Consider the following 24,323-nt stretch of genomic DNA (forward strand, 5'->3'; position numbering starts at 1 on the left):
TGAACTCTGTGCCATGCCCTGTGCCCTGCTCTGAACTCTGTGCCCTGCTCTGAGCCCTGCCCTGCCCTGCTCTGTGCCCTGCTCTGTGCCCTGCTCTGTGCCCTGCCCTGTGCCCTGCTCTGAACTCTGTGCCATGCTCTGTGCCCTGCTCTGTGCCCTGCTCTGAACTCTGTGCCATGCTCTGTGCCCTGCCCTGCTCTGAACTCTGTGCCCTGTGCCCTGCCCTGTGCCCTGCCCTGTGCCCTGCCCTGAGCCCTGCTCTGAACTCTGTGCCATGCCCTGTGCCCTGCTCTGTGCCCTGCCCTGTGCCCTGCTCTGAACTCTGTGCCCTGCTCTGAGCCCTGCCTTGTGCCCTGCCCTGTGCCCTGCTCTGTGCCCTGCCCTGTGCCCTGCTCTGTGCCATGCCCTGTGCCCTGCTCCCTGCCTGCCCTGTGCCCTGCTCTGAACTCTGTGCCATGCTCTGTGCCCTGCTCTGAACTCTGTGCCATGCTCTGTGCCCTGCTCTGAACTCTGTGCCATGCTCTGTGCCCTGCTCTGAACTCTGTGCCCTGCCCTGTGCCCTGCTCTGAACTCTGTGCCATGCTCTGAGCCCTGCTCTGTGCCCTGCCCTACTCAGACTCACACCCAGGCCACCTGATGGTCTGTTCCTGTACCCTGCTCTGACAGAATCCTCCCTACTCAGACTCACACCCAGGCCACCTGATGGTCTGTTCCTGTACCCTGCTCTGACAGAATCCTCCCTACTCAGACTCACACCCAGGCTACGTGATGGTCTGTTCCTGTACCCTGCTCTGACAGAATCCTCCCTACTCAGACTCACACCCAGGCCACCTGATGGTCTGTTCCTGTACCCTGCTCTGACAGAATCCTCCCTACTCAGACTCACACCCAGGCCACCTGATGGTCTGTTCCTGTACCCTGCTCTGACAGAATCCTCCCTAATCAGATTCACACCCAGGCTACGTGATGGTCTGTTCCTGTACCCTGCTCTGACAGAATCCTCCCTACTCAGACTCACACCCAGGCTACGTGATGGTCTGTTCCTGTACCCTGCTCTGACAGAATCCTCCCTACTCAGACTCACACCCAGGCTACGTGATGGTCTGTTCCTGTACCCTGCTCTGACAGAATCCTCCCTACTCAGATTCACACCCAGGCTACGTGATGGTCTGTTCCTGTACCCTGCTCTGACAGAATCCTCCCTACTCAGATTCACACCCAGGCTACGTGATGGTCTGTTCCTGTACCCTGCTCTGACAGAATCCTCCCTACTCAGACTCACACCCAGGCCACCTGATGGTCTGTTCCTGTGCCCTGCCCTACTCAGACTCACACCCAGGCTACGTGATGGTCTGTTCCTGTACCCTGCTCTGACAGAATCCTCCCTACTCAGACTCACACCCAGGCCACCTGATGGTCTGTTCCTGTACCCTGCTCTGACAGAATCCTCCCTACTCAGATTCACACCCAGGCTACGTGATGGTCTGTTCCTGTACCCTGCTCTGACAGAATCCTCCCTACTCAGACCCACACCCAGGCTACGTGATGGTCTGTTCCTGTACTGTAGCAGTTGGAATGCATCTGAGTGGCTGTGTGACTGTGTGTGTTGCTGCAGCAGTGAGATGGAGGGGAGATGAGAGAGTTGAGCCCTGCAGGGAGGCTGATAGACAGTGACATCAGTGATGGGTGATCAGCGGGGGGGGAAGAGGCACATCAGAGTGACAGGCTGCCTTTGAACTGTCTGATAGCAGCAGCTCTCTGCAGCAGTGTTCCTCTTTTAGTTGTCTGTCTGTTTCTGTCTGACTTCTATCATCATCATCATAATCATTATTATCAACATCATTATCAACATATTATTATTTATTATTATCATTATTAAAATCATCATTATTATCAACATCATTATCAACATATTATTATTTATTATTATCATTATTAAAATCATTATCAACATCATTATCAACATATTATTATGTATTATTATCATTATTAAAATCATCATCATAATCATTATTATCAACATCATTATCAACATATTATTATTTATTATTATCATTATTAAAATCATCATCATAATCATTATTATCAACATCATTATCAACATATTATTATTTATTATTATCATTAATAAAATCATCATCATAATCATTATTATCAACATCATTATCAACATATTATTATTTATTATTATCATTATTAAAATCATTATCATTATTATTCCTCCCTCCAAACAGTTGTTAATTGTTTTCCCCTGACTAAATGTTTTAAATAATGTTTCAGACCTTCAGTGCTGGTGAGATTCTGCCTGTTTTCCCTCCACCCTCTAGGAAACACGTGGGAATTATTTGTACAGAAGAGAGTTGGAAAAGAGAAGATGTTGAAGGCTCTAACGGTGTTTTTGTTGTTTCAGACGTTCAGACCTCTGGTGGGGAAGGCTACTCTGGGTTCCATCACGGCTGTAGAGTTCTTCTCTGACAGACAACTGGACTTCCTGTCTGACCACGGAGCATACCAGCCCTACCAGGTCAGTGGACACACACCCGTACACCCATGATTACATATCTGTGGTCACTGGCTCGTCGGTGACACGGTCAACTGAAAGTTCTGGTGATCCTCATTCCATTATGGTGTCATTTCCTGCTCCGCCAATCTGATATTATGGAGGAATTCACCCAGGAGTCTCTGGAGAAAGACCTGTCTGTTTAGTTGGAGGAATTCTCCCAGGAGTCTCTGGAGAAAGACCTGTCTGTTTAGTTGGAGGAATTCTCCTAGGAGTCTCTGGAGAAAGACCTGTCTGTTTAGTTGGAGGAATTCTCCCAGGAGTCTCTGGAGAAAGACCTGTCTGTTTAGTTGGAGGAATTCTCCCAGGAGTCTCTGGAGAAAGACCTGTCTGTTTAGTTGGAGGAATTCTCCTAGGAGTCTCTGGAGAAAGACCTGTCTGTTTCGTTGGAGGAATTCTCCTAGGAGTCTCTGGAGAAAGACCTGTCTGTTTAGTTGGAGGAATTCTCCCAGGAGTCTCTGCAGAAAGACCTGTCTGTTTAGTTGGAGGAATTTTCCTAGGAGTCTCTGGAGAAAGACCTGTCTGTTTAGTTGGAGGAATTCTCCCAGGAGTCTCTGCAGAAAGACCTGTCTGTTTCGTTGGAGGAATTCTCCTAGGAGTCTCTGGAGAAAGACCTGTCTGTTTAGTTGGAGGAATTCTCCCAGGAGTCTCTGCAGAAAGACCTGTCTGTTTAGTTGGAGGAATTCTCCTAGGAGTCTCTGGAGAAAGACCTGTCTGTTTAGTGCAGAAAGAGGAATTCTCCTAGGAGTCTCTGGAGAAAGACCTGTCTGTTTCTGTCTGTTTAGAGGAATTCTCCCAGGAGTCTCTGCAGAAAGACCTGTCTGTTTAGTTGGAGGAATTCTCCTAGGAGTCTCTGGAGAAAGACCTGTCTGTTTAGTTGGAGGAATTCTCCCAGGAGTCTCTGCAGAAAGACCTGTCTGTTTAGTTGGAGGAATTCTCCCAGGAGTCTCTGGAGAAAGACCTGTCTGTTTAGTTGGAGGAATTCTCCCAGGAGTCTCTGCAGAAAGACCTGTCTGTTTAGTTGGAGGAATTCTCCCAGGAGTCTCTGCAGAAAGACCTGTCTGTTTAGTTGGAGGAATTCTCCCAGGAATCTCTGGAGAAAGACCTGTCTGTTTAGTTGCTCTTCTTTGACAGTGAAGATCAACGGTTGAATATCAGTGGGTCGGCTGTATCAGTGGGTCGGCTGTATCAGTTCAGTGGTTTGGCTGTATCAGTGGTTTGGCTGTATCTGTTCAGTATGTCGGCTGTATCAGTGGGTCTGCTTTATCAGTTCAGTGGGTCGGCTGTATCAGGATGCAGCTTTAATATGACTATTAAGGTGGATCATTAGTTTGTTTCAGAGACAGGAGAGGAGGGACAGTGTGTTTCAGAGACAGGAAGGAGAGGAGGGACAGTGTGTTTCAGAGACAGGAAGGAGAGTAGGGACAGTGTGTTTCAGAGACAGGAAGGAGAGGAGGGACAGTGTGTTTCAGAGACAGGAAGGAGAGGAGAGGAGGGGACTGTGTGTTTCAGAGAAAGGAAGGAGAGGAGGGACAGTGTGTTTCAGAGACAGGAAGGAGAGGAGGGACAGTGTGTTGATGGGAGGTTGTTGTGAGGAGATGGGAGGTTGTTGTGAGGAGATGGGAGGTTGTTGTGAGGAGATGGGAGGTTGTTGTGAGGAGGTTGTTGTGAGGAGATGGGGAGGTTGTTGTGAGGAGGTGGGAGGTTGTTGTGAGGAGGTGGGAGGTTGTTGTGAGGAGGTGGGAGGTTGTTGTGAGGAGGTGGGAGGTTGTTGTGAGGAGGTGGGAGGTTGTTGTGAGGAGGTGGGAGGTTGTTGTGAGGAGGTGGGAGGTTGTTGTGAGGAGGTGGGAGGTTGTTGAGGAGGTGGGAGGTGGGAGGAGGTGGGAGGTTGTGAGGAGGTGGGAGGTTGTTGTGAGGAGGTGGGAGGTTGTTGTGAGGAGGTGGGAGGTTGTTTGAGGAGGTGGGAGGTTGTTGTGAGGAGGTGGGAGGTTGTTGTGAGGAGGTGGGAGGTTGTGTGAGGAGGTGGGAGGTTGTTGTGAGGAGGTGGGAGGTTGTTGTGAGGAGGTGGGAGGTTGTTGTGAGGAGGTGGGAGGTTGTTGTGAGGAGGTGGGAGGTTGTTGTGAGGAGGTGGGAGGTTGTTGTGAGGAGGTGGGAGGTTGTTGTGAGGAGGTGGGAGGTTGTTGTGAGGAGGTGGGAGGTTGTTGTGAGGAGGTGGGAGGTTGTTGTGAGGAGGTGGGAGGTTGTTGTGAGGAGGTGAGGAGGTGAGGAGGGAGGTTGTTGTGAGGAGGTGGGAGGGTTGTGAGGAGGTGGGAGGTTGTTGTGGAGGAGGTGGGAGGTTGTTGTGAGGAGGTGGGAGGTTGTTGTGAGGAGGTGGGAGGTTGTTGTGAGGAGGTGGGAGGTTGTTGGTGTGGAGGTGGGGTTGTGAGGAGGTGGGAGGTTGTTGTGAGGAGGTGGGAGGGTTGTGAGGAGGTGGGAGGTTGTTGTGAGGAGGTGGGAGGTTGTTGTGAGGAGGTGGGAGGTTGTTGTGGTGAGGAGGGGAGGTTGTTGTGAGGAGGTGGGAGGTTGTTGTGAGGAGGTGGGAGGTTGTTGTGAGGAGGTGGGAGGTTGTTGTGAGGAGGTGGGAGGTTGTTGTGAGGAGGTGGGAGGTTGTTGGAGGTGGGAGGTTGTTGTGAGGAGGTGGGAGGTTGTTGTGAGGAGGTGGGAGGTTGTTGTGGAGATGGGAGGTTGTTGTGAGGAGTGGGAGGTTGTTGTGAGGAGGTGGGAGGTTGTTGTGAGGAGAGGTGTGAGGAGATGGGAGGTTGTTGTGAGGAGTGGGAGGTTGTTGTGAGGAGATGGGAGGGTTGTGAGGAGGATGGGGGGTTGTTGTGGAGAGGTTGTTTGAGGAGATGGGAGGTTGTTGTGAGGAGATGGGAGGTTGTTGTGAGGAGATGGGAGGTTGTTGTGAGGAGATGGAGGGGAGGTTGTTGGGAGGTTGTTGTGAGGAGATGGGGGTTGTTGTGAGGAGATGAGACGTTTGAGGAGATGGGAGGGCTGGGGTTGTTGTGAGGAGATGAGAGGTTGAGAACTATGCTGATGCTGATGTATGAGTCATTTTTCATAGATGAGAACACATTATAGTGACTCATATGTCCTGAATGCAGACCAGAGGACAGTTGGCTGCTTCCTTCCTTCTGTGTGGCGTTGATGCTGAGCCTCTTCAGTGGGTAGATAGATGCTACATCTCCCCTTTCTCTCTTTCTCTCTTTCTCTCTCTCTCTCTCTCTTCTCTCTCTCTCTCTCTCTCTCTCTCTCTCTCTCTCTCTGTCTCTCTGTCTCTCTCTCTCTGTCTGTCTCTCTGTGTGTTTACAGGTCTTCAGTGGGTAGATACACTGAACAAAAATATAAACTCAACATGTAAAGTGTTGGTCCTGTCATGACGTTGGCCTTGGGGGTAGGTTTATGACAGTCATGAATACCCCCCCTTTTCCTCTCTTTGCCCTACTGAGGTTACATTTGAAAACCCCTTGGTTAACACACAGATTCTGGGAACATCAGAGGGTGGGGGGAAATGAACTATATTCTGGTAATCCGACCAATTGAACATATGCGTTGGTACTTAATGAATATGATGTCAGTTCGGTTGTCATCTGAGACATTCTCATCAATGATAAGATGACAAACTCTACAGTGGAAAGTCTGTACATTGTAGTTATCGGATTCACATGGAACTGTTGTTCAATTGAAATGTTTGAATATGAAATTATTGGTGAAGAGATTAAATGTAATTTTAGCTTCCAAATGAGAGATTTGGGTTTTCATAAGGTAGGGCTCTGCTCAATCAGTGCCCCCCTGTGAAGAAGCTGTTTAGGTCAGTGATCTCTGTTCTCATGTCCAGAAGCTGTCTAGGTCAGTGATCTCTGTTCTCATGTCCAGAAGCTGTTTAGGTCAGTGATCTCGTCTCATGTCCAGAAGCTGTTTAGGTCAGTGATCTCTGTTCTCAAAGATGTGTCTCAGAGGACAGTTTAACAACTAGTATCTACTGCAGAGTCATCTCAGATATGTGTCTCAGAGGACAGTATAACAACTAGTATCTACTGCAGAGTCATCTCAGATATGTGTCTCAGAGGACAGTATAACAACTAGTATCTACTGCAGAGTCATCTCAGATATGTGTCTCAGAGGACAGTTTAACAACTAGTATCTACTGCAGAGTCATCTCAGATATGTGTCTCAGAGGACAGTATATGTGTCTCAGAACAACTAGTATCTACTGCAGAGTCATCTCAGATATGTGTCTCAGAGGACAGTTTAACAACTAGTATCTACTGCAGAGTCATCTCAGATATGTGTCTCAGACGACAGTATAACAACTAGTATCTACTGCAGAGTCATCTCAGATATGTGTCTCAGAGGACAGTATAACAACTAGTATCTACTGCAGAGTCATCTCAGATATGTGTCTCAGAGGACGTATCTACTGCAGAGTGATCTCAGATATGTGTCTCAGAGGACAGTATAACAACTAGTGTCTACTGCAGAGTCATCTCAGATATGTGTCTCAGAGGACAGTATAACAACTAGTATCTACTGCAGAGTCATCTCAGATATGTGTCTCAGAGGACAGTATAACAACTAGTATCTACTGCAGAGTCATCTATATGTGTCTCAGAACTAGTATCTACTGCAGAGTCATCTCAGATATGTGTCTCAGAGGACAGTATAACAACTAGTATCTACTGCAGAGTCATCTCAGATATGTGTCTCAGAGGACAGTATAACAACTAGTATCTACTGCAGAGTCATCTCAGATATGTGTCTCAGAGGACGTATCTACTGCAGAGTCATCTCAGATATGTGTCTCAGAGGACAGTATAACAACTAGTATCTACTGCAGAGTCATCTCAGATATGTGTCTCAGAGGACAGTATAACAACTAGTATCTACTGCAGAGTCATCTCAGATATGTGTCTCAGAGGACGTATCTACTGCAGAGTCATCTCAGATATGTGTCTCAGAGGACAGTATAACAACTAGTATCTACTGCAGAGTCATCTCAGATATGTGTCTCAGAGGACAGTATAACAACTAGTATCTACTGCAGAGTCATCTCAGATATGTGTCTCAGAGGACAGTTTAACAACTAGTATCTACTGCAGAGTCATCTCAGATATGTGTCTCAGAGGACGTATCTACTGCAGAGTCATCTCAGATATGTGTCTCAGAGGACAGTATAACAACTAGTATCTACTGCGGAGTCATCTCAGATATGTGTCTCAGAGGACAGTATCTACTGCAGAGTCATCTCAGATATGTGTCTCAGAGGACAGTATCTACTGCAGAGTCATCTCAGATATGTGTCTCAGAGGACGTATCTACTGCAGAGTCATCTCAGATATGTGTCTCAGAGGACAGTATAACAACTAGTATCTACTGCAGAGTCATCTCAGATATGTGTCTCAGAGGACAGTATAACAACTAGTATCTACTGCAGAGTCATCTCAGATATGTGTCTCAGAGGACAGTATAACAACTAGTGTCTACTGCAGAGTCATCTCAGATATGTGTCTCAGACGACAGTATAACAACTAGTATCTACTGCAGAGTCATCTCAGATATGTGTCTCAGAGGACAGTTTAACAACTAGTATCTACTGCAGAGTCATCTCAGATATGTGTCTCAGAGGACAGTTTAACAACTAGTATCTACTGCAGAGTCATCTCAGATATGTGTCTCAGACGACAGTATAACAACTAGTATCTACTGCAGAGTCATCTCAGATATGTGTCTCAGAGGACGTATCTACTGCAGAGTCATCTCAGATATGTGTCTCAGAGGACAGTATAACATCTCAGTATCTACTGCAGAGTCATCTCAGATATGTGTCTCAGACGACAGTATAACAACTAGTATCTACTGCAGAGTCATCTCAGATATGTGTCTCAGAGGACAGTATAACAACTAGTATCTACTGCAGAGTCATCTCAGATATGTGTCTCAGAGGACGTATCTACTGCAGAGTCATCTCAGATATGTGTCTCAGAGGACGTATCTACTGCAGAGTCATCTCAGATATGTGTCTCAGAGGTCGTATCTACTGCAGAGTCATCTCAGATGTGTCAGAGGACTTGGCCCATGTCTGGAGGAATATGTGATGCCACAGTAGAATCGCTCACGGTGACAGAGCAGTGACTGGTGAGGAACACCTCTGATCAGTAAGTTACCACAGTCTTACTAACATCCTGCTCTGACCGGTTGCTAGTGAAAGTCAGTCTGGTACGGATTCTACTGTTTTTACAGGAGGATATGTGGAGGTCTGTAGGGTGGAGGAGGACAGGAGGATATGTGGAGGTCTGTAGGGTGGAGGAGAACAGGAGGATATGTGGAGGTCTGTAGGGTGGAGGAGAACAGGAGGATATGTGGAGGTCTGTAGGGTGGAGGAGGACAGGAGGATATGTGGAGGTCTGTAGGGTGGAGGAGAACAGGAGGATATGTGGAGGTCTGTAGGGTGGAGGAGAACAGGAGGATATGTGGAGGTCTGTAGGGTGGAGGAGAACAGGAGGATATGTGGAGGTCTGTAGGGTGGAGGAGGACAGGAGGATATGTGGAGGTCTGTAGGGTGGAGGAGAACAGGAGGATATGTGGAGGTCTGTAGGGTGGAGGAGGACAGGAGGATATGTGGAGGTCTGTAGGGAGGAGGACAGGAGGATATGTGGAGGTCTGTAGGGTGGAGGAGAACAGGAGGATATGTGGAGGTCTGTAGGGTGGAGGAGGACAGGAGGATATGTGGAGGTCTGTAGGGTGGAGGAACAGGAGGATATGTGGAGGTCTGTAGGGTGGAGGAGGACAGGAGGTCTGTGGAGGTCTGTAGGGAGGAGGACAGGAGGATATGTGGAGGTCTGTAGGGTGGAGGAGGACAGGAGGATATGTGGAGGTCTGTAGGGTGGAGGAGGACAGGAGGATATGTGGAGGTCTGTAGGGTGGAGGAGGACAGGAGGATATGTGGAGGTCTGTAGGGTGGAGGAGGACAGGAGGATATGTGGAGGTCTGTAGGGTGGAGGAGAACAGGAGGATATGTGGAGGTCTGTAGGGTGGAGGAGGACAGGAGGATATGTGGAGGTCTGTAGGGTGGAGAGGACAGGAGGATATGTGGAGGTCTGTAGGGTGGAGGAGGACAGGAGGATATGTGGAGGTCTGTAGGGTGGAGGAGAACAGGAGGATATGTGGAGGTCTGTAGGGTGGAGGAGGACAGGAGGATATGTGGAGTGGAGGTCTGTAGGGTGGGGTGGAGGAGGACAGGAGGATATGTGGAGGTCTGTAGGGTGGAGAGGACAGGAGGATATGTGGAGGTCTGTAGGGTGGAGGAGGACAGGAGGATATGTGGAGGTCTGTAGGGTGGAGGAGAACAGGAGGATATGTGGAGGTCTGTAGGGTGGAGGAGGACAGGAGGATATGTGGAGGTCTGTAGGGTGGAGGAGGACAGGAGGATATGTGGAGGTCTGTAGGGTGGAGGAGGACAGGAGGATATGTGGAGGTCTGTAGGGTGGAGGAGGACAGGAGGATATGTGGAGGTCTGTAGGGTGGAGGAGACAGGAGGATATGTGGAGGTCTGTAGGGTGGAGGAGGACAGGAGGATATGTGGAGGTCTGTAGGGTGGAGGAGGACAGGAGGATATGTGGAGGTCTGTAGGGTGGAGGAGGACAGGAGGATATGTGGAGGTCTGTAGGGTGGAGGAGGACAGGAGGATATGTGGAGGTCTGTAGGGTGGAGGAGAACAGGAGGATATGTGGAGGTCTGTAGGGTGGAGGAGGACAGGAGGATATGTGGAGGTCTGTAGGGTGGAGGAGGACAGGAGGATATGTGGAGGTCTGTAGGGTGGAGGAGGACAGGAGGATATGTGGAGGTCTGTAGGGTGGAGGAGGACAGGAGGATATGTGGAGGTCTGTAGGGTGGAGGACAGGAGGATATGTGGAGGTCTGTAGGGTGGGAGGAGTGGAGGTCAGGGTGGAGGAGGAGGATATGTGGAGGTCTGTAGGGTGGAGGAGGACAGGAGGATATGTGGAGGTCTGTAGGGTGGAGGAGGACAGGAGGATATGTGGAGGTCTGTAGGGTGGAGGACAGGAGGATATGTGGAGGTCTGTAGGGTGGAGGAGGACAGGAGGATATGTGGAGGTCTGTAGGGTGGAGGAGGACAGGAGGATATGTGGAGGTCTGTAGGGTGGAGGAGGACAGGAGGATATGTGGAGGTCTGTAGGGTCAGGGTGGAGGACAGGAGGATATGTGGAGGTCTGTAGGGTGGAGGAGGACAGGAGGATATGTGGAGGTCTGTAGGGGGAGGAGGACAGGAGGATATGTGGAGGTCTGTAGGGTGGAGGACAGGAGGATATGTGGAGGTCTGTAGGGTGGAGGAGGACAGGAGGATATGTGGAGGTCAGGGTGAGGAGAACAGGAGGATATGTGGAGGTCTGTAGGGTGGAGGACAGGAGGATATGTGGAGGTCTGTAGGGCTAGGGTGTCTGACAGGAGGATATGTGGAGGTCTGTAGGGTGGAAGTTGGAGGACAGGAGGATATGTGGAGGTCTGTAGGGTGGAGGAGGACAGGAGGATATGTGGAGGTCTGTAAGGGTGATGCCTATTTGGTGGAGGACAGGAGGATATGTGGAGGTCTGTAGGGTGGAGGACAGGAGGATATGTGGAGTATCTGTAGGGCAGGGTGGAGGAGAACAGGAGGAAGGGGGAGCAGCAATCTGTTTGGTATAAAGGACACAATGAAGTCACTGTTTGTAGGGCCAGCCAGGTAGGCAAGGCTGAGGATCTTGGTGTAGTGTGCTGTAGTGTAGTGTGCTGTAGAGAGAAGAACTGACAGGAGGAATAGGAGAAGGACAAGGTGAAAGAAGAGGAGAGGCTGGACTGTGACCAGCAACAGTGAGTCAGATCTTTACACTATTAGAGAGAAAGCAAGACGAGATACTACAGCCTGCTACTCGTCTGACAGTGGACTGTACAGTGACCTCTGTTGGGCTGAAGTTGGATGACATTGAATGCAGGTTTGTACAGTGTGCCTTACCATTTAATACCATTTATTTGTAATAGTATGCCTATTTGTTGAATTGATACATCATTTTTTCTGAGTGACAGACTAGTTTTCTTGCAAATGTAGAAGAGTAGGGAGGTAAGGCAATAAATAGGCCATAGAGGTGAAATAATTACAATTTAGCATTAACATGGGAGTGATAGATCTGCAGATGATGATGTCCAAATAGAGATACTGGGGTGCAAGAGGAAAATAACAATATAGGGATGAGGTAGTTGGGTGGGCTATTTACAGATGGGCTGTGTACAGGTACAGTGATCGGTAAGCTGCTCTGACAGCTGATGCTTAAAGTTAAAGAGAGGGAGATATGAGACTTCAGCTTCAGTGATTTTTGCAATTCGTTCCAGTCATTAGCAGCAGAGAACTGGAAGGAAAGGCAGCCAATGGAAGTGTTGGCTTTGGGGATGACCAGTGAAATATACCTGCTGGAGCTCATGCTACAGGTGGTTGTTGGTATGGTGACCAGTGAGCTGAGATAAGGGGGGACTTTACCTAGCAAAGACTTTTAGATGACCTGGAGCCAGTGGGTTTGGCGACGAACCCAAATGACTCAGGAGGGAGCCCGATGGCCACGCTTTGCTAAAATATGACAGCGAGTGCCTGTGTGACTGGCGCACGTTGTCTCTCTCTCCTCCCTGCTGCAGAGAACAGACACCACAGTCTGTCACGCTGTCTCTCTCCTCTCTGCTGCAGAGAACAGACACCACAGTCTGTCACGCTGTCTCTCTCCTCTCTGCTGCAGAGAACAGACACCACAGTCTGTCACGCTGTCTCTCTCCTCTCTGCTGCAGAGAACAGACACCACAGTCTGTCACGCTGTCTCTCTCTCCTCCCTGCTGCAGAGAACAGACACCACAGTCTGTCACGCTGTCTCTCTCCTCTCTGCTGCAGAGAACAGACACCACAGTCTGTCACGCTGTCTCTCTCCTCCCTGCTGCAGAGAACAGACACCACAGTCTGTCACGCTGTCTCTCTCTCCTCCCTGCTGCAGAGAACAGACACCACAGTCTATCACGCTGTCTCTCTCCTCCCTCTCTCTCCTCCCTGCTGCAGAGAACAGACACCACAGTCTGTCACGCTGTCTCACGCTGTCTCTCTCCTCCCTGCTGCAGAGAACAGACACCACAGTCTATCACGCTGTCTCTCTCTCCTCCCTGCTGCAGAGAACAGACACCACAGTCTATCACGCTGTCTCTCTCTCTCCCTGCTGCAGAGAACAGACACCACAGTCTGTCACGCTGTCTCTCTCCTCCCTCTGCAGAGAACAGACACCACAGTCTGTCTCTCTCCTCCCTGCTGCAGAGAACAGACACCACAGTCTGTCACGCTGTCTCTCTCTCCTCCCTGCTGCAGAGAACAGACACCACAGTCTGTCACGCTGTCTCTCTCTCCTCTCTGCTGCAGAGAACAGACACCACAGTCTGTCACGCTGTCTCTCTCTCCTCTCTGCTGCAGAGAACAGACACCACAGTCTATCACGCTGTCTGTGCTGAAGCTGCACCATCATTTCGGCCATGTTGTTTCTCACTTGTTGCTCCGACTGAAAAGTGCTGTTACTGAAATCCCTCGTTTGTTTAGGGAAAAAACATTCCCTATTCCCTCCCATGCAGGCAGTAGCTCAGGGACTGCCGCAGCTCCCTGGGACTGGGACTGCCACACAAAAATATCAGCCCACAGAGAGAAAAGCACGAGATTAAACTTAACTCAACTTTCCAGGCAGTGGTCACCAACCGGTCGATTACGATCCACCGGTCCATCTCCAAGGCATCCCTAGTCGATCACGATCCACTGGTCCATCTCCAAGGCATCCCTAGTCGATCACGATCCACTGGTCCATCTCCAAGGCATCCCTAGTCGATCACGATCCACTGGTCCATCTCCAAGGCATCCCTAGTCGATCACGATCCACTGGTCCATCTCCAAGGCATCCCTAGTCGATCACGATCCACGGGTCCATCTCCAAGGCATCCCTAGTCGATCACGATCCACGGGTCCATCTCCAAGGCATCCCTAGTCGATCACGATCCACGGGTCCATCTCCAAGGCATCCCTAGTCGATCACGATCCATGGGTCCATCTCCAAGGCATCCCTAGTCGATCACGATCCACCGGTCCATCTCCAAGGCATCCCTAGTCGATCACGATCCACTGGTCCATCTCCAAGGCATCCCTAGTCGATCACGATCCACTGGTCCATCTCCAAGGCATCCCTAGTCGATCACGATCCACCGGTCCATCTCCAAGGCATCCCTAGTCGATCACGATCCACTGGTCCATCTCCAAGGCATCCCTAGTCGATCACGATCCACGGGTCCATCTCCAAGGCATCCCTAGTCGATCACGATCCACTGGTCCATCTCCAAGGCATCCCTCCAGTCGATCACGATCCACGGGTCCATCTCCAAGGCATCCCTAGTCGATCACGATCCACGGGTCCATCTCCAAGGCATCCCTAGTCGATCACGATCCATGGGTCCATCTCCAAGGCATCCCTAGTCGATCACGATCCACGGGTCCATCTCCAAGGCATCCCTAGTCGATCACGATCCACTGGTCCATCTCCAAGGCATCCCTAGTCGATCACGATCCACGGGTCCATCTCCAAGGCATCCCTAGTCGATCACGATCCACCGGTCCATCTCCAAGGCATCCCTAGTCGATCACGATCCACTGGTCCATCTCCAAGGCATCCCTAGTCGATCACGATCCACCGGTCCATCTCCAAGGCATCCCTAGTCGATCACGATCCACTGGTCCATCTCCAAGGCGATCAACGTTTCCCTTTACTGTGGAATCAATGCAACACTAGTGAGTTATTAGCCCAGGTATAGATCAGTTGTAGTCAGCAATAAGGGAGTGACTACTTCCTACAAGAGCACAAAACGTATACATTTGAGATATTTGAAAAGTGAGTCAGGTAAAGAGCGGTGTTGTATTTTGAGACGAGCTTGAGTAAGCTAAGTAGCCAATAGGCAGAGGGTAGCATAATTTGACTGATTCTCTCTAATAAATGTTCGGGAATAAAAATGCATTTTGTTCTGTAAAGTGGTTTCTTGCATCAAACAATACATTTTCAGTCACCTCTTTGTCTGAAGGACCAGTGGATGAACAGGCTGATGTCAAGCCTGTTATTCAAAAGTCTAATGGAATGTAGATCTGCATTGAACACCACACATTGGCTGCTACTGTAGGCTGAATGATAGAACAGCTCATTTCCATGTTAAAATATTATGGGATGCATTTTCTCCATTGTTTTTGATGTTAGGCCTCTAGGCCTACATTATGGTCAAATAGCCACAGCAGCCTACTTGGCCACTGTTAAAACTAACTTAAAGCAGGTAGAGCCTCAGTGTTCACAGTAAAACTAACTTAAAGTTGGTAGAGCCTCAGTGCAATAAAACTGTAACTTAGTGGGTACAGCCTCAGTGTTCACAGTAAAACTGTAACTTAAAGTGGGTACAGCCTCAGTGTTCAGTAAAACTGTAACTTAAAGCAGGTACAGCCTCAGTGTTAAAACTGTAACTTAAAGTGGGTACAGCCTCAGTGTTCACAGTAAAAAACTGTACAGCCTTAAAGTGGGTACAGCCTCAGTGTTCACAATAAAACTGTAACTTAGTGGGTACAGCCTCAGTGTTCACAGTAAAACTGTAACTTAAAGTGGGTACAGCCTCAGTGTTCACAGTAAAACTGTAACTTAAAGTGGGTACAGCCTCAGTGTTCACAGTAAAACTGTAACTTAAAGCAGGTACAGCCTCAGTGTTCACAGTAAATCACGCGCTGGAAGTTGCACAGAATTTTTGCCCTACATTACTCATCTCATATGTATATACTGTACTCTCTACCATCTACTGCATCTTGCCATAATGAATCACTAGCCAATTTAAACAATGCTACTTTATATAATGTTTACATACCCTACATTACTCATCTCATATGTATATACTGTACTCTATACTATCTACTGTATCTTGCCTATGCCGCTCTGTACCATCACTCATTCATATATCTTTATGTACATATTCTTCATCCCTTTACACTTGTGTGTATAAGGTAGTTTTTGTGATATTGTTAGGTTAGATTACTCGTTGGTTATAACTGCATTCTCGGAACTAGAAGCACAAGCATTTCGCTACACCTGCATTAACATCTGTTAACCATGTGTATGTGACAAATAAAATTTGATTTGATAGCAGTAAAAACTGTACCATAGAGGCTGAGAATGTCAGTGGAAAGAAGGTGACTGTAGTAGGGTGACTGTAGCAGGGTAGTAAGGTGACTGTAGCAAGGTGACTGGCAGGGTGACTGTAGCAGGGTAGCGAGTTGACTGTAGCAGGATGACTGTAGCAGGGTGGTGAGGTGACTGGCAGGGTGACTGTAGCAGGGTAGCGAGGTGACTGTAGCAGGGTAGTGAGGTGACTGTAGCAGGGTAGTGAGGTGACTGTAGCAGGGTGACTAGCAGGGTGGTGAGGTGACTGTAGCAGGGTGGTGGGGTGACTGTAGCAGGGTAGTGAGGTGACTGTAGCAGGGTGACTAGCAGGGTGGTGAGGTGACTGTAGCAGGGTGGTGAGGTGACTGTAGCAGGGTGGTGGGGTGACTGTAGCAGGGTGGTGAGGTGACTGTAGCAGGGTGGGGGTAGCAGGGTAGTGAGGTGACTGTAGCAGGGTGACTGTAGCAGGGTAGTGAGGTGGTGTGAGGTGACTGTAGTGAGGTGACTGTAGCAGGGGTGAGGTGACTGTGAGGTGACTGTAGCAGGGTAGTGGGGTGACTGTAGCAGGGTGGTGAGGTGACTGTAGCAGGGTGACTGTAGCAGGGTAGTGAGGTGACTGTAGCAGGGTGACTGTAGCAAGGTGACTGAGGTGACTGTAGCAGGGTAGTGAGGTGACTAGCAGGGTGACTGTAGCAGGGTGGTGAGGTGACTGTAGCAGGGGGTGTGTGAGGTGACTGTAGCAGGGTGGTGAGGTGACTGTATCAGGGTGGTGGGGTGACTGTAGCAGGGTGGTGGGGTGACTGTAGCAGGGTGGTGAGGTGACTGTAGCAGGGTGACTGTAGCAGGGTAGTGTGGTGACTGTAGCAGGGTGACTGTAGCAGGGCAGTGAGGTGACTAGCAGGGTGACTGTAGCAGGGTAGTGAGGTGACTGTAGCAGGGTGGTGAGGTGACCAGCAGGGTAGTGAGGTGACTGTAGCAGGGTAGTGAGGTGACTAGCAGGGTGACTGTAGCAGGGTGACTGTAGCAGGGTGGTGAGGTGACTGTAGCAGGGTGACTGTAGCAGGGTAGTGAGGTGACTAGCAGGGTGACTGTAGCAGGGTAGTGAGGTGACTGTAGCAGGGTAGTGAGGTGTCTGTAGCAGGGTAGTGAGGTGACTGTAGCAGGGTGACTGTAGCAGGGTAGTGAGGTGACTAGCAGGGTAGTGAGGTGACTAGCAAGGTAGTGAGGTGACCAGCAGGGTAGTGAGGTGACTGTAGCAGGGTAGTGAGGTGACTAGCAGGGTGACTGTAGCAGGGTAGTGAGGTGACTGTAGCAGGGTGACTGTAGCAGGGTAGTGAGGTGACTGTAGCAGGGTGACTGTAGCAGGGTATTGAGGTGACTGTAGCAGGGTGACTGTAGCAGGGTAGTGAGGTGACTGTAGCAGGGTGGTGAGGTGACTGTAGCAGGGTGGTGAGGTGACTGTAGCAGGGTGACTGTAGCAGGGTGACTGTAGCAGGGTAGTGAGGTGACTAGCAGGGTAGTGAGGTGACTGTAGCAGGGTGACTAGCAGGGTGGTGAGGTGACTGTAGCAAGGTAGTGAGGTGACCAGCAGGGTAGTGAGGTGACTGTAGCAGGGTAGTGAGGTGACTGTAGCAGGGTGACTGTAGCAGGGTGACTGTAGCAGGGTGACTGTAGCAGGGTGAGTAGAGGGTGACTGTAGCAGGGTAGTGAGGTGACTGTAGCAGGGTGACTGTAGCAGGGTAGTGAGTGAGGTGACAGGGTAGTGAGGTGACTAGCAAGGTAGGGTGACTGTAGCAGGGTAGTGAGGTGACTGTAGCAGGGTAGTGAGGTGACTAGCAGGGTGACTGTAGCAGGGTAGTGAGGTGACTGTAGCAGGGTGACTGTAGCAGTGGGTGACTGTGAGGTGACTGTAGCAGGGGTGAGGTGACTGTAGCAGGGTGACTGTAGCAGGGTAGTGAGGTGACTGTAGCAGGGTGGTGAGGTGACTGTAGCAGGGTGGTGAGGTGACTGTAGCAGGGTGACTGTGAGGGTGACTGTAGCAGGGTAGTGAGGTGACTAGCAGGGTAGTGAGGTGACTGTAGCAGGTGACTAGCAGTGAGGTGACTGTAGCAGGTAGTGAGGTGACCAGCAGGGTAGTGAGGTGACTGTAGCAGGGTAGTGAGGTTACTGTAGCAGGGTGACTGTAGCAGGTGACTGTAGCAGGGTGACAGGGTGACTGTAGCAGGGTAGTGAGGTGACTGTAGCAGGGTGACTGTAGCAGGGTGGTAGCAGGGTAGTGAGGTGACTAGCAGGGTGACTGTAGCAGGGTGGTGAGGTGAGCAGGGTGGTGTAGCAGGGTGACTGTAGCAGGGTGGTGAGGGTGACTGTAGCAGGTGACTGTAGCAGGGTGGTGGTGAGGTGACTGTAGCAGGGTGGTGAGGTGAGGGTAGTGAGGTGACTGTAGCAGGGTGACTGTAGCAGGGTGACTGTAGCAGGGGGTGGTGTAGCAGGGTGACTGTAGCAGGGTAGTGAGGTGACTAGCAGGGTGACTGTAGGGTAGTGAGGTAGCAGGGTAGCAGGGTAGTGAGGTGTGGGGTGACTGTAGCAGGGTGGTGAGGTGACTGTAGCAGGGTGACTGTAGCAGGGTGGTGAGGTGACTGTAGCAGGGTGACTGTAGCAGGGTGGTAGTGAGGTGACTGTAGCAGGGTGGTGAGGTGTGACTGTAGCAGGGTAGTGAGGTGACTGTAGCAGGGTGAGTGAGGTGACTGTAGCAGGGTGGTGGGGTGACTGTAGCAGGGTGGTGAGGTGGAGGGTGACTGTAGCAGGGTGGTGAGGTGACTGTACAGGGTGACTGTAGCAGGGTAGTGAGGTGACTGAGGGTGACTGTAGCAGGGTAGTGAGGTGACTGTAGCAGGGTAGTGAGGTGACTAGCAAGGGTGACTGTAGCAGGGTGGTGAGGTGACTTTAGCAAGGTAGTGAGGTGACCAGAGGGTAGTGAGGTGACTGTAGCAGGGTAGTGAGGTGACTGTAGCAGGGTAGTGAGGTGACTGTAGCAGGGTGACTGTAGCAGGGTAGTGAGGTGACTGTAGCAGGGTGGTGAGGTGACTGTAGCAGGGTGACTGTAGCAGGGTAGTGAGGTGACTAGCAGGGTAGTGAGGTGACTAGCAGGGTGACTGTAGCAGGGTAGTGAGGTGACTAGCAGGGTGACTGTAGCAGGGTAGTGAGGTGACCAGCAGGGTAGTGAGGTGACTGTAGCAGGGTGGTGGGGTGACTGTAGCAGGGTAGTGAGGTGACTGTAGCAGGGTGACTGTAGCAGGGTAGTGAGGTGACTGTAGCAGGGTGACTGTAGCAGGGTGGTGAGGTGACTGTAGCAGGGTGGTGAGGTGACTGTATCAGGGTGGTGAGGTGACTGTAGCAGGGTGGTGAGGTGACTGTAGCAGGGTGGTGGGTGACTGTAGCAGGGTGACTGTAGCAGGGTGGTGCAGGGTGACTGTAGCAGGGTGGTGAGGTGACTGTAGCAGGGTGGTGAGGTGTCTGTAGCAGGGTGGTGAGGTGACTGTAGCAGGGTGGTGGGGTGACTGTAGCAGGGTGTGGGGTGACTGTAGCAGGGTGGTGGGGTGACTGTAGCAGGGTGGTGGAGTGACTGTAGCAGGGTGACTGTAGCAGGGTAGTGAGGTGACTGTAGCAGGGTAGTGAGGTGACTGTAGCAGGGTGACTGTAGCAGGGCAGTGAGGTGACTGTAGCAGGGTAGTGAGGTGACTGTAGCAGGGTGACTAGCAGCGTGGTGAGGTGACTGTAGCAAGGTAGTGAGGTGACTGTAGCAGGGTAGTGAGGTGACTAGCAGGGTGACTGTGGTGGGGTGACTGTAGCAGGGTGGTGGGGTGACTGTAGCAGGGTGACAGTAGCAGGGTAGTGAGGTGACTGTAGCAGGGTAGTGAGGTGACTGTAGCAGGGTGACTGTAGCAGGGTAGTGAGGTGACTGTAGCAGGGTGACTATAGCAGGGTAGTGAGGTGACTGTAGCAGGGTGGTGAGGTGACTGTAGCAGGGTGACTGTAGCAGGGTAGTTAGGTGACTAGCAGGGTGACTGTAGCAGGGTAGTGAGGTGACCAGCAGGGTAGTGAGGTGACTGTAGCAGGGTAGTGAGGTGACTAGCAGGGTGACTGTAGCAGGGTGGTGAGGTGACTGTAGCAGGTTAGTGAGGTGAAGTGAGGTGACTGTAGCAGGGTAGTGAGGTGACTAGCAGGGTGACTGTAGCAGGGTAGTGAGGTGACTGTAGCAGGGTGACTGTTGCAGGGTAGTGAGGTGACTGTAGCAGGGTAGTGAGGTGACTAGCAGGGTAGTGAGGTGACTAGCAGGGTGACTGTAGCAGGGTGGTGAGGTGACTTTAGCAGGGTGGTGAGGTGACTGTAGCAGGGTGACTGTAACAGGGTAGTGAGGTGACCAGCAGGGTAGTGAGGTGACTATAGCAGGGTAGTGAGGTGACTGTAGCAGGGTAGTGAGGTGACTGTAGCAGGGTAGTGAGGTGACTAGCAGGGTGACCTGTGCAGGGTAGTGAGGTGACTGTAGCAGGGTAGTGAGGTGACTGTAGCAGGGTGACTGTAGCAGGGTAGTGAGGTGACTGTAGCAGGGTGACTGTAGCAGGGTAGTGAGGTGACTGTAGCAGGGTAGGGGTAGGGACTGCAGCTGTTGGCTCTGCTACACAACAGTCTCCCTCAGTGATCCAGAACTGACAGTGCTACTCTGTTCTGAGCACCAACACAACTTAATGGCTTTCCCTGGAAGGAAGGCAGGGCTGCACAGACAAAGCCCCCTCTGTCTCACAGCTCTCCCTTTCTCTCACACGCTAGTGTTCATTTGGGTCTCTGTCCTTCGCTCAGGGTAGTATCATGTTACTATAGCGACACTCCGTGAACACACACACACTCACTATGGGCGTTCAACATTACATTTAGCCAGCAACATAAGATCATGCTTTAGTCATGCAGAGCCCAGAACATTACAGGAGAAACCAGAAACAACACCACACTGTAGCCTTGTATCATATTACCGTAGCAACAGCCCCCCCCCACATTTCTGTGTTACACTCGGCAGCCATATTTATTACATCGCCCCAGCAACAAGACATTTACTCACGACACTCATACTGGGTTGCCATAATCAGACCCTGGGAGTATAAAGTCTGAATCACCTCCTCCTCCTAGACACCACCTCCTCCTCCTAGACACCACCTCCTCCTCCTAGACACCACCACCTCCTCCTAGACACCACCTCCTCCTCCTAGACACCACCACCTCCTTCTAGACACCACCACCTCCTTCTAGACACCACCACCACCTCCTAGACACCACCACCTCCTCCTAGACACCACCACCTCCTCCTAGACACCACCACCTCCTCCTAGACACCCACCACCTCCCTCCTAGACACCCACCTCCTCCTCCTAGACACCTCCTCCTAGACACCACCTCCTCCTCCTAGACACCTCCTCCTAGACACCACCTCCTCCTCCTAGACACCTCCTCCTCCTAGACACCTCCTAGACACCACCTCCTAGACACCACCTCCTAGACACCACCTCCTAGACACCACCTCCTAGACACCACCCCCTCCTCCTAGACACCACCTCCTCCTCCTAGACACCACCTCCTCCTCCTAGACACCACCTCCTCCTCCTCCTAGACACCACCTCCTCCTCCTAGACTCCTCCTCCTAGACTCCTCCTCCTCCTCCTAGACTCCTCCTCCTAGACTCCTCCTCCTAGACTCCTCCTCCTAGACTCCTCCTAGACACCCCTAGACACCACCTCCTCCTAGACACCACCTCCTCCTAGACACCACCTCCTCCTCCTAGACACCACCTCCTCCTCCTAGACACCACCTCCTCCTCCTAGACACCACCTCCTCCTCCTAGACACCACCCCCTCCTCCTAGACACCACCACCTCCTCCTAGACACCACCACCTCCTCCTAGACACCACCTCCTCCTAGACACCACCTCCTCCTAGACACCACCTCCTCCTAGACACCACCTCCTAGACACCACCTCCTCCTCCTAGACACCACCTCCTAGACACCACCTCCTCCTCCTAGACACCACCTCCTCCTCCTAGACACCACTCCTCCTCCTCCTAGACACCACCTCCTCCTCCTAGACACCACCTCCTCCTCCTCCTAGACACCTCCTCCTCCTCTAGACACCTCCTCCTAGACACCTCCTCCTAGACACCTCCTCCTAGACACCTCCTCCTAGACACACCTCCTCCTAGACACCTCCTCCTAGACACCTCCTCCTAGACACCACCTCCTCCTCCTAGACACCTCCTAGACACCTCCTCCTAGACACCTCCTAGACACCACCTCCTCCTCCTAGACTCCTCCTCCTAGACTCCTCCTAGACACCACCTCCTAGACTCCTCCTCAGAAAGGAGGACTAAGGCATCTTTAAAAAATTATATTAAGAGAGCCTTGGTCCTCCTTTCTTTTGTTTTAATCAGTTATTTGGCGACGTGATATATTTAATATAGTTTGGTCTAAAAAGGATCACTTATTCTTTTTATGAAGTTCACTGAGTAGGATGGTCCTCCCCTTCCTCCTCTGAGGAGCCTCCACTGATATGCATCTTGTCCTTGTTGTCTAGCTAGACACCATGTTTCTCTGTTATATTGCTGCTCTTATCCAGCTAGACACCATGCTGCTCTTATCCAGCTAGACACCGTGCTGCTCTTATCCAGCTAGACACCGTGCTGCTCTTATCCAGCTAGACACCGCGCTGCTCTTATCCAGCTAGACACCGTGCTGCTCTTATCCAGCTAGACACCGCGCTGCTCTTATCCAGCTAGACACCGCGCTGCTCTTATCCAGCTAGACACCACGCTGCTCTTATCCAGCTAGACACCGTGCTGCTCTTATCCAGCTAGACACCGTGCTGCTCTTATCCAGCTAGACACCAGCGAGACACCTGCTGCTCTTATCCAGCGAGACACCGTGCTGCTCTTATCCAGCTAGACACCGTGCTGCTCTTATCCAGCTAGACACCGCGCTGCTCTTATCCAGCGAGACACCGCGCTGCTCTTATCCAGCTAGACACCGCGCTGCTCTTATCCAGCGAGACACCGCGCTGCTCTTATATCCAGCTAGACACCGCGCTGCTCTTATCCAGCTAGACACCGCGCTGCTAGACACCGCTGCTCTATCCAGCTAGACACCGCGCTGCTCTTATCCAGCGAGACACCGCGCTGCTCTTATCCAGCGAGTGCTGCTCTTTGTTATATTGCCAGTCTTGCTTTGTATTTGAATGGTGCCATCTGCTCTACCTCTTTACTCCAGTTTGTACTGTAAAGATGATATTGTTAAAGATGTGATTTTTGTGTCATGTCTCTAAAGCTCTATTCGGATGGGACAGGTTGTACTGGGGGTGCTCTGGTAATGGGACAGGTTGTACTGGGGGAGCTCTGGTATTGGTCACAATTTTTCGATGTTGAGATGCCTCTGAATATATAGCACTGCAGCAACATCAATCAGGAGAGGCGAAATAAAAAGCATCGCCTGGTTTGTGATGAAGTCTCCTCCCTCACCTTGACTCGTGCAGCCAGAGAGGGTGGGGGCTCTGCTCCTCATTACCCTCTACAAGGCAGACTGTAGAATACTAATAACAGGACTCAGTCATGTGGAGCCTCTCAGTAATGGGACTGGGCAGTCAGACACACACAGTGCTCAGCCCATTCATTGTTAATGAACACAGTTAATGTCTGCCTGAGCTACTGTCCCACCCCACTAGTGTTCTGTCTGAGCTGCTGAGTCATGTTAGTGTTCTGTCTGTTGTCCCACTGAGTCCTGCTAGTGTTCTGTCTGAGCTGCTGAGTCATGTTAGTGTTCTGTCTGTTGTCCCACTGAGTCCTGCTAGTGTTCTGTCTGAACTGCTGTCCCGCTGAGTCCTGTGAACACGTTCTCATTTACAGCAACGACCTGGGGGCTGAATGAGCCGACCGTGATGGTTTGAGGGTCAGATTGGGAATTTAGCCAGGACACCGGGGTTAACACCCCAACTCTTACGATAAGTGTCAAGGGATCTTTAATGACCTCAGAGTCAGGACACCCGTTTAACGTCCCATCCGAAAGACGGCACCCTACACAGGGCAATGTCCCCAATCACTGCCCTGGTTCATTGGGACATTTTTTTAGACCAGAGGAAAGAGTGCCCCCTACTGGCCCTCCAACACCACTTCCAGCAGCATCTGGTCTCCCATCCAGGAACTGACCAGGACCAACCCTGCTTAGCTTCAGAAGCAAGCCAGCAGTGGTATGCAGGGTGGTATGCTGCTGGCATGGATGTATAGGTCTACCAACCATACTGTTGACTGTCTAATGGATGTATAGGTCTACCAACCATACTGTTGACTGTCTAATGGATGTATAGGTCTACCAACCATACTGTTGACTGTCTAATGGATGTATAGGTCTACCAACCATACTGTTGACTGTATAATGGATGTATAGGTCTACCAACC

The 24,323-nt window shown here is 51.0% G+C and overlaps 1 protein-coding gene across 1 annotated transcript in view; it reads left to right on the forward strand.

Annotated features, from left to right (window-relative positions):
• Positions 1-2,374: 2,374 nt before the first annotated feature.
• LOC112238496 (probable JmjC domain-containing histone demethylation protein 2C) overlaps positions 2,375-24,323 on the forward strand; it is a 120,812-nt gene continuing 98,863 nt past the window's right edge. Inside the window, 1 exon segment of the mRNA XM_042316658.1 lies at positions 2,375-2,524. Coding sequence (XP_042172592.1) covers positions 2,375-2,524 — 150 coding nt within the window.

The sequence above is a fragment of the Oncorhynchus tshawytscha genome, unplaced genomic scaffold (genome assembly GCF_018296145.1).
Source record: "Oncorhynchus tshawytscha isolate Ot180627B unplaced genomic scaffold, Otsh_v2.0 Un_contig_1111_pilon_pilon, whole genome shotgun sequence".
Lineage (NCBI taxonomy): Eukaryota > Metazoa > Chordata > Actinopteri > Salmoniformes > Salmonidae > Oncorhynchus > Oncorhynchus tshawytscha.